Source organism: Camelus ferus, chromosome 31, assembly GCF_009834535.1.
Source record: "Camelus ferus isolate YT-003-E chromosome 31, BCGSAC_Cfer_1.0, whole genome shotgun sequence".
Classification (NCBI taxonomy): Eukaryota; Metazoa; Chordata; class Mammalia; order Artiodactyla; family Camelidae; genus Camelus; species Camelus ferus.
The window spans coordinates 9,849,764-9,862,472 of NC_045726.1; the positions used below are offsets into that span (position 1 = coordinate 9,849,764).

Here is a 12,709-nt window from a genome sequence, read left to right on the forward strand (position 1 = left end):
GGGAAGAGTGGTGGGTGGTGGGGCCAGAGAGTTGACTGGGGGCCTTGTAATGAGGAAGGTGGGAAGCAGTTGGTTTGAACAGAATAGTAATCTGATCTGATTTAGGTTTGAAAAAGATCACTCTGGCTGCTGTGGTGTTGAGTGGAGTGTAGGTAGACAACAGAGAAAGCAGTTAGAAGCCTATTGTGCAAGTCCAGCTCGGAGAGACAGTGGTCCAGCTGGTGACTCAGTCCTGGAAATGGAAGGATGTAACTGAATTCTGGCTATATTTCATAGGTAGAACCAACAGGATTTTCTGGTGGGTTCAATGTGAAACATGAGAGAAAGAAAGGCATTAAGAATTAAAGAAAGGACTCCAAGCTTTTGCTTGTCTATTTGTTTCCTGAGCAACTAGAAAAACAGAATTGCCATTTACTGAGATGGGGAGAAGCCAATTTTGGAGGGAAATCAGAAGTCTGGTTTTAGACATAAAACATTTGAGATCTGATCCAACATCTAAGTGAATGTGTCAAGTAGATCACTGGTGACTAAAACCTGGAGTTCAAGAAGCCAAGTTATGTATAAAATGAGGCTCTGGTGGAACTTGAGGACTTGGTTCATTCCACAGGCCTCATCCTGTTCTAAATAAATGGTTAGAAAGTTCACCAACCCTGACATCTTCTAAGCATCTGAGGAATGCTTGCAACCAGGGAGTGCCTGGACCACAGGTGGAATAGCTCATCAGTCCCCTAGGTCCAGCTAGCAGTTCATCATTAACCAATGTTTATCACGTGCCTGCTCCATGCCAGGCACTCTACCAGATGTTGGGTATTCAATGGAGACAAGAGACACTGCTTGTCTTCATAGAATATTCAGTCTTGTAGAGGATGAGGACAGGAGAATGGCGATTTTGGTACAATGAGATGCAGGGGCGAGTATAGGTGCTATTGGACCTGAAGGAGAGGCACCTAATCCAGTCTTGGAGGCCAGAGAATGTGCTATCTGGGCTGACTCCTGAAGGATGGATAGGGATAGCCAGGTACAGGAGTGAGAGAGAGGGGTGGAGAGTGTCCTAGGCGAAGAAAAACAATGAAAAAAAGTCAGTTCAGGCAAAGGACGAAAGTCCAGTTTAGCACATGTGGAGTGCAGAGTGAAGGAGGTAGAGAGAGAGAGAGGCAAGGGGTGGCTGGAGAAGGAATTAACAAGCCATGCCATGAAGGACCTTAATGAACAATGCTGGGACTTTATTATAAAAGCTCCAGGAAGCCTTTGAGGAGTTTTAAGCAGAAGAGAGAGGCTAGTGGCAAATGGGGATTGGAGGGAGGCAAGCCTGAAAACAGTTCCATTGACGGACTGGAGAAGGTGGTGGTCTCTGAGACTGCCCTAAAGATCACCTTTAAATGTGTTCCTATAATAGGAAGCAAGGACGGGTTCTGCTTTGCTTAACCCCAGCTAAGGGGGGACAGTCTCTGAGAAGCTACTTACTTTGATGGAAAGAAGGTACACGTGCCTACATTTTAAGAGGGGGCCAGAGCGTAGAAGGAAGCGAGGTGAAAGGCAGTTGTAGGATGGGACAGCCTTCAGGGAGGGCAGGCTCCACTCACAGAGGGTTCGGGGGAACCAAAATTGGAAACCAACCAGTTATATTGTTTTTTTTTTTTATTTGAAATATAGTTGATTTACAACGTTGTGTTAGTTTCTGCTGTACAGCAGTGATTCATTTATACATATACATATGATGAAATACATCTCTTCTTTTTCAGATTCTTTCTTATTGTAGGTTATCACAAGATATTGAAAATCATGCCCTGTGTGGTACAGTAGGGCCTTGTCATTTATCACTTACACCTTTTTTCTGCACAAATTGCTTCGTGTCCCACATGCTGTGCAGTGTGTGTTTAGGACAGGAGTCTGTGCAAAGGTGCTGAGTGCAGGGTGTGTGTTTGGGAATGGATGTTTGTGAGGGGAAGTTCTCCCCAAGTCTGAGTTAATGTGCGAAACTCTGGAATGCATTCTGAGCAAGTACATACCTGCCGAGAAAGGGGATATTCATTCAGCATGTGCTGCAAGAGCACATGCCTCTGGACAGCCTGTCTCAGAACAAGCCATGGGTTCTGTTCAAATGTAGAGACTTTTGATTCACTCTGCGCACAGCAGGCACTCACATATTTGTCCAATGAATGACTGTTTCCGTTTTATTAAAGTTCAATCGTCTTAGGAAATATATAGGTTTGGTTACAAGTTTGAACTGGACGTTTGAAGATAAATAAACTCGCAGCCAGGCACCGCCATCCATTTACAAAGTCTAGCAGTTTAAATACCAGATTGGAGTTTATATACTGGCAGAGTCCTACCCTCATGTCAAAAGCTTTCACTATTTTATTTCATTCAACAAACATTTCCAGAACACCTCAGCCCGACAGCACTGGGCGTTACTGCGGGAACTCATTTCCCTCTCCTCTGAACCACCTTAGTCTGGGTGCTGCAATAAGCTTAATTACATGCTCTTGTATTGTTCCTTAATTGTTGCACGTGCATTCATCTACTTCCAACTAGGCTGGACGTTCCTTGGGGGCACGGACTATATTATAAACTTCAGCAGAGGTGAGGGACTTAGCAGAGAGGTGAGTGTGCAGAAGTGAGTCAACACCCACCGTCTGAGAAAAAAGGGAAACAGAACAGAAAGCTATTTGGAAATTGTAGTAATACATAATATATAACCAGATACCTTAATAATAAGGGAGCATACATTGTTGTGAAGTAAGTAAAATTTTCCTTTAGTAATAAAGTGTAAAATTCTCACCTGCATTTTCATGTGAAGGGAAAGCTTTGCAAATTAATATAATTGCTGTGATCCCCAAATGCCTTCATTCTTCTTCTTGTTTTTTTTTAGAAATGCCAAAATAAGAATGTTTCCTTGAGGATGAGAATTAAAAGGTAGAACCAGTCTTTGGTGAGTTATTCCATGGCAGAATTATCCTGTGGCAGGATTTCTCAACAGTGTCACTATTGACAATTCAGACCAGGTAATTCTTTGTTGTGTGGGTCTGGTCTGTGTATTGCAGGACATCTAGCAGCATTGTTGGCCTCTACCTATTAGCTTCGAGAATTACCACTGCCTGAAGTTGTGACAATCAACAATGTCTCCAGACGTCGCCAAATGTCTCCTGGGGGCAGAATCGTCCCCAGTTGAGAACCAATGTCCTATAGGAATTTTGGTTCTATTTAGATATTTTTGTCACAAATGGTGGGAGATGGGGGAAGGGAGATAGTATGTATTGCTTATTTGGTTTGAGCTAGGCACCATACTTATGTTTTTATTTCACCTTTCAGATAAAGCAGCTGAGGTTCAACAGAGATAAAAGAACCTGCTGAAGATCATAAAACTAGTTCAGCAGTAAAATCAGGATTGCACACCGGGCTTGTCTGACTGCAAAGCCGGCACTCCTTTCCAGCACCCTCCCACTGACTCTCTGCAAGAGAAACGGCGTAACTCAGACAGAAGGTGAACTGACTGCACATTCAACAAGTATGTCCAAAAATATTTTAAAACTTTTGGGGGAAGGGGAATTATTTCTTCTGTTCATTAAGTTTATTTGACTATGAATCTGTCTACGCTCATACATGTAGGCACCGGGGCCCCTCACTACCGTTGTGGCTCTGGTCTTATCTCTGAAAAACACAGAGCAACACAATGGAACAGCTTCAATTCTCGTTACAAATTATACAAAAGCCAGAGCCTAACGGTGCCAAAAGCAACTGGTATTGTTTACTTAAGGGCTGAAAGCTAATAGTTAACTTTCTCTCCTGTTAATTCCAGAAACAGTAAATAACGCCTCACTTTGCAACTACAAACGAGTGAGATACAGTAAAATGTCATAAAATGGAGAAGAAAACATTAAAGCAAAGGAAAATGGAAAGGTTGGTTCCCGGCTCCCTTCCTCTCGCCTTTCGCTCGCGCTCGGCGGGTCGGGGCTGCGCGGCCTGGGTCTCGATCGCCCCCGCCCAGCGCCCGCCGGTGGCGCCCGGCGCTTTCTGGCGGCCTTTCCCGCCCTGAGGCGAGCTCGGCCTCTCTCGGAGAAGGCTGTCCTAGAGCCTGGCCTGGAAAAACAACAGCAAGAAACTTTGGCTCGGTTGGCGGCTCAGTGAAACAAGCCAACACTCAAGTTTGGTTCGGGGCTGCAGACGCCGGGTCCGATTGGGGGTGGGGGCGGGTGGAGGCGGGCGGGGGCGTCACCACTCGGTCAGGTTCAAGTGCGCATGTGCGCGAGGAGTCACTCGGGCACTTATTGAGCGCCCACTGTCTACGAGCAGCCGGGGGTGTGTACACCGGGGCGCGCGGTGGGGGCGCCGGCGCGGGGTTGTGGGGCACGGGCGCGCGTGGCCGGCGAGAGGCGCGCAGGCCGCGTGCGCGCGCGGCGCCGGGGGCGGGGCGGGGCGGGGGGCGGGGGTCGCGGGGGGAGGGCGGCGAGGGGGTGTGTCCCCAGCCTCGCCCGGGCGCTAGCTGGCTGGCGCGCGCCTCCGCTCCCTTCCCGGGCGGGGAATCCGGGCCGGGTTGTGGCCGCGGCCGCGTACGTGAGCGCAGTGTCCCGGAGAGGGAGGGCAGGCCGGCCAGGTGGGCGCGAACGGAGCCTCGGCGGGCGGCCGGAGCGGAGTGGGGCGGCGGGCCGCGCCGGGTGGGCGGGCAGGGGCCGCGGCCACTGCAGCCCTGAGCCGAGTCGAGCTGTCCGAGCGGGAGCTGCCCGGCCCGCGCCGCAGCTCGTGGCGGGGCGAGGTGAGCTGCGCGGGGACCTCGCGGCGCTGCAGCCCGGGGACGGGGGCGGCCCCGGGAACTTCCCACGCTCCGCACGCCCGCGGGGGCCGGGCCGGCGGCCGGAGGGCGCGGAAGGCGGGCGTCGCGGGGGCCGCGGCCGGTCGGGGCGCGGGGGCGCTGCGGCAGTGGCCGCGCCGGCCGGGAGGGGGGTGGCCTCCCGCTCTCCCGTGCGCCGCCTTGTTTATCTCGACTGCCGCCGGCGCTCTCCAAGGAATCCCCTCCCCAACTTTGAGCGCTGTCTCCGAGTCGTCTTTCCGACAGAGGGTGACCTGCCTCCTCCCTGACCCTTTCCGGCCGGGCCGCCGGCCCAGCCCTCCAGGCGCCCCGCGCGTTCCTGCCCGCTCCGCTGAGCGGCCGGGCGGGCGAGTGCCGGGCTCCAGGACGCGCGGCGCGACACACCCTCCACCCCGGGGGCTGGCCCCCACCGTCTGGTCCCCTTCTGTCCACCCCCATTTCCTTCTGCGCGCTTTCACTGCCTCTGCTCCCTGGCGGCCCCCAGCCCTCCTGGAAGCTGGCACTGTGGGCATGTGGGGTGCCCGGGTGGGGGCCTGGGCGCGGAGTTTGTCATGTGCAAGCAATTTCAAAGGCTGCGATTTCTTCCCTGCCTGGGAGTTCAGGGCTCAGCGCCTCCACTTTAGGATGGACTCAAATATAAAGCAGCCCACCTGCCAGGCAACGAGGAGGGTGCCGCTACTTCCTTGATTTCAGGCATCCCTGGCCTGTGCCCCGGTGGGTTTTGGAGCGCTTCCGCCAGGCGGCCGGGTGCAGGGGTTACCTACAGGCCACCAGTCCGTTCTTTACACCACCTTTTCTAGAAAAGTGTATTTGGTGCATTTTGCCTGAAAGTGAGTGATCAACAGGTATTGAAGACCTTTTATGACGCTATCCCAAGGTGTTGTGTAGAGGTTCCGGGCCTCAAGGAACTTGAAACACCAGGAGCACATAGCAGTGAAGTTCAGTGCTACAGGTACACGGGGGCTGCGGTATTCTCAGCACCATGCCAGGCTCTCTGGGAGATAAGAGGCACCCAAGAAATCGAAGACCTCAGAAAGCCAGCTGACCAGGTGGAAATGATTTGAGAGCTCAAGTTCAAATGAATGTGCTCTGACTGCCAGAATGACTGCAAATGCTGCAAAAACAGCGGGACTATCAAAGGCATGGTTAGAGTTGAGGGAATGGACTTAGAGTACCAAGTTATGAAATATGCTGTGCACGCGGAGAATACCTCTGGCACGGGCCCAGAGGCAAGGGAGGAGGAAGTAACAGGTGTGAGAGGTCGCAAAGGGACTACGGGAGGAGAAAGAGGTTCAGGCAGTTATCTCAGTGTGAGAGGACACAAAAGATATGTGAGATGATTCCCTCCAGGGTTTATAATCTCGGGGGTGGTGGGGGGACAGAAAGACTCCAGCCTGGGAACTAAGACCTCAAGATACGGCACAGTTACCTGTCAAACTGTGAGGTGTGGAATAGATGCTGCTGGAGTTAGAGAATCATGACTGTATTCCTGGAGCGTGAGACCCTTGAGATGAGCCCTGAGGTGCAAATGAACATAACTGCAGAGGGACAAGGAGATGGCTTTGGCCAGACTAGGGGGTATTTCCTGAACAGTAGGAGCTAAAGATGGAGAGAAGCAGTGGTTGAGATTATGAGCACCCTAGAAAGCCAGTCTGGGAAATTATACTTTACCCTGTGGGTCCTGGGGAGACAGTAAAGTCTCTGAGCTGGAGACTGATGTAATGAAATGGTGTTTGGAATGGTTTTAAAAAGTCATGTTAGAAGACAAACCAGTTAGTAGGCTGTTACAGTTGTGGAGTGCCCAGGGGTTGGACTGGGATAACTGGACATGGAAAAGAGGGTGGGTTTTAGAAGCATTGCTGTTGAAATAATCTGTTGACAGGGGCAGGGTGAAGGAAGGAGATGAAGGGGAATTAATTCTTTGTGGAAATTGATTACACGCCAGGGCCTCGGAGCTGCTGTAGTTGGTAACTCGAGAAATCGGAAATGTGTGTTTTGGAGAGAAGTAATTGACACTCAGGCTGCAGAGAAGTTTCTCGTGTTTGCCAAGACATCCAAACATAGGTGTCTTGCAGGCAGCTGCAGCTCTGAGATTGGTGGGAAACTGGGGTGTGTAGGGTGGGGAAGGCTGCCAAAGCTGGGGGGAGGGAGGGCTCTGGGGAGGAGTGTCTTCTTGGTCATAGGGAGGCAGTAGAGGCTGCTAGTAAAGGGGACAGAGGTCGGAGTTAGAAGGCTTTATTCTGTCTTGCCACTCAGGTGACACCCCTGGTCCTGAACCTGAAATTGGCACAGTGCCTCTGGGGAACTGAGGCTCCAAGGAGGAGGGGCCACTTACTCTTCTAACCAGGAAGGTGGCATTGAGATTGAAGGGAAGTCGAATGAGATTCGCTAAACACAGAAATTGTTGGGCTTTGAAACAAGCTGCATTTTGCTCTCCACTGAGACCCTCAGTCTAGTCCTGGTGTCCTTCGCAGGGTGTGTGTGGGGGAAGCAACAAGATGAGGGGCCAGCAGGATGATGTAAAAGAGCAAGGAGGAAATTTGGGGCCTTGGGGGAGTGCCTTTCCCGGGACCAGGTCCCTCCTGACCGGAGCTTTTGCCAGGTTCCAGGAAGCCAGCGACTCGCTGGCAGAGGGAAAACTGGTGCTTCTCCTGAGCTCGGAATTCTGCTTTCTTGTTGCAGGGGTGGCTTAGTGTGATTTGCTGAGCAAATTCCCCAAGCCTCATAACTTGCAACATCTGAGGGCTGGTGAATTTGAAGGATGATTGCAAAAAGTTGCAGAATAAGTGAGAATGTAATTGCACTTACTTAGCTTTCCTGTGTCTCTGAGATGCAGGATCAGTGAACTAACAGGGGAAGCCAACTCATGGGGGGAAGAAGTGTTCATCAGATATTTTTTTTTTTTAGGGATTACGTGACTGTCAAAAAAAAAAAAAAAAAAGTTCCATGGCGCACTGATTGAGCTGATCTGCTGGTAATAGAGCAGTGTTTTCTACACTGTTTCGACTGTGACCTACATTAAGAAATAAAATTTACATCATGACCTAGTACACTCAATCATGTATGTATGTAAAAAATCTAATTTAAGTTCATGAAATACTACCTCCTCTTGCTTGGTGCAGTCTCCGCTGATAATTTTCTTTTCTTTTCTGTTAGTCTTCATTTGAAAATGCCTGTTGACTCCCACTAAGTTGACTTAACTGGTCTGTAATGGATGGTAACCCACAGTTTGGAAAACAGTGCTAGAGCACCTTCACATCGAGGAAGGATTTAGGAAGCTGCTTGTGTGCTCAGCTGCCCTGATTGGCACTGTAGGTGGAAGGAGGCCTGAGCACGGGCTTGGCAGTTTCCAGGCTCCATGGAGAGAGAGGCTCTACCTGTGCTGAAGGAGCCCGGCAAGGTGGTGAAATGCCAGAGAGAGAAATCGGCACTCATAGGGTTCCGAGGAAGGGGCTGTGCTGCTGTAGCTTGGAAGAACTTTCTGGGAGAGGGAAGGAAGTCCGGGATGAACCCTTAGGGGTGTCTCATGGGGCCACACAGGTGGGGGTTGTCGCACGGGCCAAGGCTTAGAGTTAGAGATGTACACATGGTGTGTGAGAGTCCAGAACGGAGTCCTTGTTAGAGAGGAGGGAGAAATCAGGCTGGAAAGGTAGGCTGGGATCAAAGGGTAGCGGAGGAGTTATAAATGGGAGGCCCAAAGAATGTGTTCAGCCTTCGGACCGTTGTAATTTGGACCACACCAAGGTTTTCAAAGATTGGGAATGATCCAGCAAGCCTCTGGATTTGGGACTCTCAGGAAGACTCAGGTCAGGCAGGCCTGTGCAGCTGAGTGGTGGCTGCCCTCCATGGGCGGGAGACAGGCCCTGTGGCCACTAGCTGTCCTGGCCCAGGGTGCCCTGTTGCCTCCATCCAGTGGCTGTCAATTCCCTGCTCAGGCCCTCGGATTTGTGACCTGAGTTTTCAAGAGACGTGGAAGCCGAGTAGGGAATTTGGGATCGCTGTCTCAGGCTTTGGGTGGCCACTGGTGGATTTGAGTAGGAGCATGACATTATGGAATCTGAGAGCTTTCTGCGCAAATGATTTGTTTTAGGCTGGTCAGCAACACTTTATGAGTTGCTGCTGGCTGGGACTTTGAAAGATTTTTCTGATGGTTGGAATGGTAGTGATTAGAGACGGCTTTGGGCTATATTATCTAATAGTGAGGCCAATTTCTAGTGACCCCAAGATCTCTCAGGCCTTCCCATTTTCCTCTTCTGGCTGGCCTGTTTGGATGGTGGCTCCTGGTACATATCCTCTGAGAGCGATGGCGGGGTAATAACTTGGTGAGATGTGAGTCATGACCGCCAAGTGCCGTATGACATTGGATTCGCAGGAGCTTAGGTTCTGTGACTCAATAATAAAGGAACAGCAAGGAGGGGGGCTATGTTCTTTGCTTATTTCCTCCCTGGGATGGGTCTAGGGGTATGCCTCCAGGATCCAGAGATTGATAATCTGGGATTCATAATAGTCATGGAATAACTGGTTCAAGCCCAGGTGTGAATGCAACGGACCCCTGGAAAACTAGGCTGGTTTGGGGACGAGTGAGTAAGTTCAGGTCTCTGTGGTCAGGAGACAGTTTGGTTTACCCTGTGGGTCAGTAACCACCTGGGATTCAGAGCGCTTCCCAGGGGAGCTACAGGTGACAGGGATCGAACAAGAGTCACCCTGCTTTTTACAGGTGCGCAGTCTGATTATTTTAAAGTACTGCTTTTGTAAAAAAAGGTCGAAACTGAAGTGCTTGTTGCTTAAAAAAAGTGTGGCCGTAGGGTGCAAGAAGTCAGCCGAATCATATCAAATTAAACTCATTTCCTGTTTCATATGGTGTTTCGGTTACTAGTTCAGAGAAATGAAGCAGCAGCTACAGTACACTTTGGCTTCAGTAAAGTATTTAACAGTTTCTTAAGATAGGATGGTCCATATTAAATAAGTGGTGGCATGTGGGCTGAGTGGTGTTATTAATTTAATTTGACAGTCGTATGCAAAAACTGTTAATTAGTGGCACTGAGTCAGCCTGGAAAAGAGTCTGAAAATGAGTGCCGTGGTGTTCTATTCTTGGCCTTGAGCTGTTCACCGTTTTTTCCAGTGTTGTGGATGAAGATACGGTGGGTATGTTTGTCAGCTTTTGTCAGTGGAGGTGGGAGGAATTGCTTACTTGGTAGATAAATCAAGGTTCAAAGATACCCAGAATGAGGGCCCAGATTAAAAAAAAGAAAGAAAGAAACCCAAAAAGGAATAAATGTAAAGCTTGCTGGCAGGATAATTCCACTTTCAGAGACCACATCCAAAATGTAGATGATGCTTTGTGCGCAGAGATTATTTAGAGGTTTTTTTTTTTTTAAAAAAACTATAGTGGAAAACTGGAAAAAAACTAAATATCCAGTGGTGTGATTAGGCTGGAAGTAACCCATAAGTGATTCTGATGGATGTCTTTTATTTTTAATTGGAGTATATAGTTGATTTATAATGTGTCAGTTTTTGGTGTTCAGCATAGTGATTGAATTTTTTGTATATATATGTGTATATATATATACTTCTCCATATTCTTTTTCATTATAGTCTATTATAAGATACTGAGTGTAGTTCTCTGTGCTATACATTAGGACCTTGTTGTTTATTTTATATATAGTAGTTTATTTCTGCTAATTCCAAACTCCTAATTTATCCCTCTCTTCCCCTCTCCCCTTTGCTAACCATAAGTTTGTTTTCTGTCTGTGAGTCTGTTTCTGTTTTATAAATAAGTTCATATGTATCTTTTTCTAAGATTCTACATATAAGTGATATTATATGATATTTGTCTATCTCTGTCTGACTTACTTCACTTAGTATGATAATCTCTAGGTCAATCCGTGTTGCTGCAAATGACATTATTTCATTCTTTTTTATGGCTGAGCAGTATTCCATCTCACACACACACACACACACACACACACACACACACACACACACACACACACCCCTTCTTTATCCAATCATCTGTCGATGGACATTTAGGTTGCTTCCATGTCTGGGCTATTGTAGTGCTGCTATGCACATTGGGGTGCATGTATCTTTTCAAATTAGAGTTTTCTCCAGATATATGCCCAGAAGTGGGATTACTGGGTCATTTGGTAAGTCTGTTTTTGGTTTTAAAAGGAATCTCCATACTGTTTTCCATAGTGGCTGCACCAAATTACATTCCCACCAACAAAGTAGGAGGGTTCCCTTTTCTCCACATCCTCTCCAGCATTTATTGTTTGTAGACTTTTTAATGATGGTGATTCTGACTGGTGTGAGGTGATACCTCATTGTAGTTTTCTCTCATAATTAGTGATATTGAGCATCTTTTCATGTGCCTATTAGCCATCTGTATGTCTTCTTTGGAGAAATGTCTTTTTAGGTCTTCTGCCCATTTTTGGATTGGGTTGTTTGTTTTTATGTTACTGAGTTGAATGAGCTGTTTGTGTATTCTGGAAATTAAGCCTTAGTCAGTTGCATCATTTGCAAATACTTTCTCCCAGTCTGTAGGTTGTCTTTGTTTTGTTTATGGTTTCCTGATGGAAGTGTCTTTATAATGGAGTATTATAGCCATTAAAAATAATGTTTAGAAATAGTTTTAAAAATAACATGGACAGATGTTTCTGCTAAAAGTTAAGGTGCATCTGCAGTATGATTTCAAATCTTAAAGAAACAAATTTACTATTTGCATTTTCTATAGTGTGTATGTATATCTAGTGGGAAAAACACTGCTCTCTATGTGTTTTAATATCCTTTATTTTTTAGAGCAGTTTTATGTTCACAGCAAAATTGAGAGGAAGGTACAGAGATTTCCCATACACCCCCTGCCCCCACACGTGCACAGTCTCCCTATCAGCCTCCCCCACCAGAGTGGCATGGTACATTTGTTGTAATTGATGAACCTACATTGACACATCATAGTCACCCAAAGTCCATAGTTTACGTTAGGGTTCACTCTTGGTGTTGTCCATTCTGAGTTTGGACAAATGTATCCACCATTACAGTATCATACAGAGTACTTTCACTGCTCGGAAATCCTCTGTGCTCTGCCTCTTCATCCCTCCCACCCCCTGACCCTTGGTAACTGCTCATCTTTTTACTGCCTCACAGCTTTGCTTTTTCCAGAATGTTATATGGTTGGAATCATACAGGTTGTAGTCTCTTCAGATTAGCTTCTGTCACTTGGTAGTATACATGTAACCTTCCTTTATGTCTTTTCATAGCTTGATAGCTCATTTCTTTTTAGCGCTGAATAATATTTCATTATCTGGATGTATCACAGTGTGTTTTTCCATTCAGCTGCTAAAGGACATCTTGGTTGCTTCTAAGTTTTGGCAGTTATTATGAATGATACTTCATAGACATCTGTGTGCAGGTTTTTGTGTGAATGTAGGTTTTCAGCTCCTTTAGATAAATACTAAAGAGTGCAGTTGCTGGACTGTAGGGTAAGAGTATGTTTAGTTTTGTAAGAAACCATCAAACTGTCTTCCAAAGTGGCTGCATTGTTTTGCATTCCCACCAGCAATGAATGGGGGTTCCTGTTGCTCCACATCCCCACTAGCATTTGGTGTTGTCAGTAATCTGGCTTTTGGCCATTCTGATTAGTGTGTAGTGGTCTCTCATTTTAATTAGTATTTTCCTAATGACTTGTGATGACATCTTTTCATGTGCTTTTTTGTCATCCGTATGTCTTTGGTGAGGTGTCTGTTAAGGTCTTTGGCTCATTTTTTGAAATTAAGTTGTTTGTTTTCTTATTGTTGAGTTTTAAGAGTTCTTTGTGTATTATGGATAACTGCTCTTTATCAGATGTGTCTTTTGCAAATATTTTCTCCCAGTCTGTGGTTTGTCTTTTAATTCTCAAAAAACTAG

The 12,709-nt window shown here is 47.5% G+C and overlaps 1 protein-coding gene across 3 annotated transcripts in view; it reads left to right on the plus strand.

Moving 5' to 3' along the window:
• The first annotated feature begins 3,489 nt into the window (after positions 1-3,489).
• The window catches only part of ZNF395 (zinc finger protein 395), a 40,347-nt gene continuing 31,127 nt past the window's right edge, over positions 3,490-12,709 (plus strand). The window contains exons 1-2 of one of the 3 annotated variants that reach the window (XM_032470866.1): positions 3,490-3,508; positions 3,800-3,900. In XM_032470866.1, coding sequence (XP_032326757.1) covers positions 3,863-3,900 — 38 coding nt within the window. In that variant the 5' untranslated portion in view covers positions 3,490-3,508; positions 3,800-3,862. Of the gene's footprint in view, positions 3,509-3,799; positions 3,901-4,550; positions 4,754-12,709 lie in introns of those variants that run through there. The other 2 variants (XM_032470867.1, XM_032470868.1) reach the window with 2 other exon arrangements.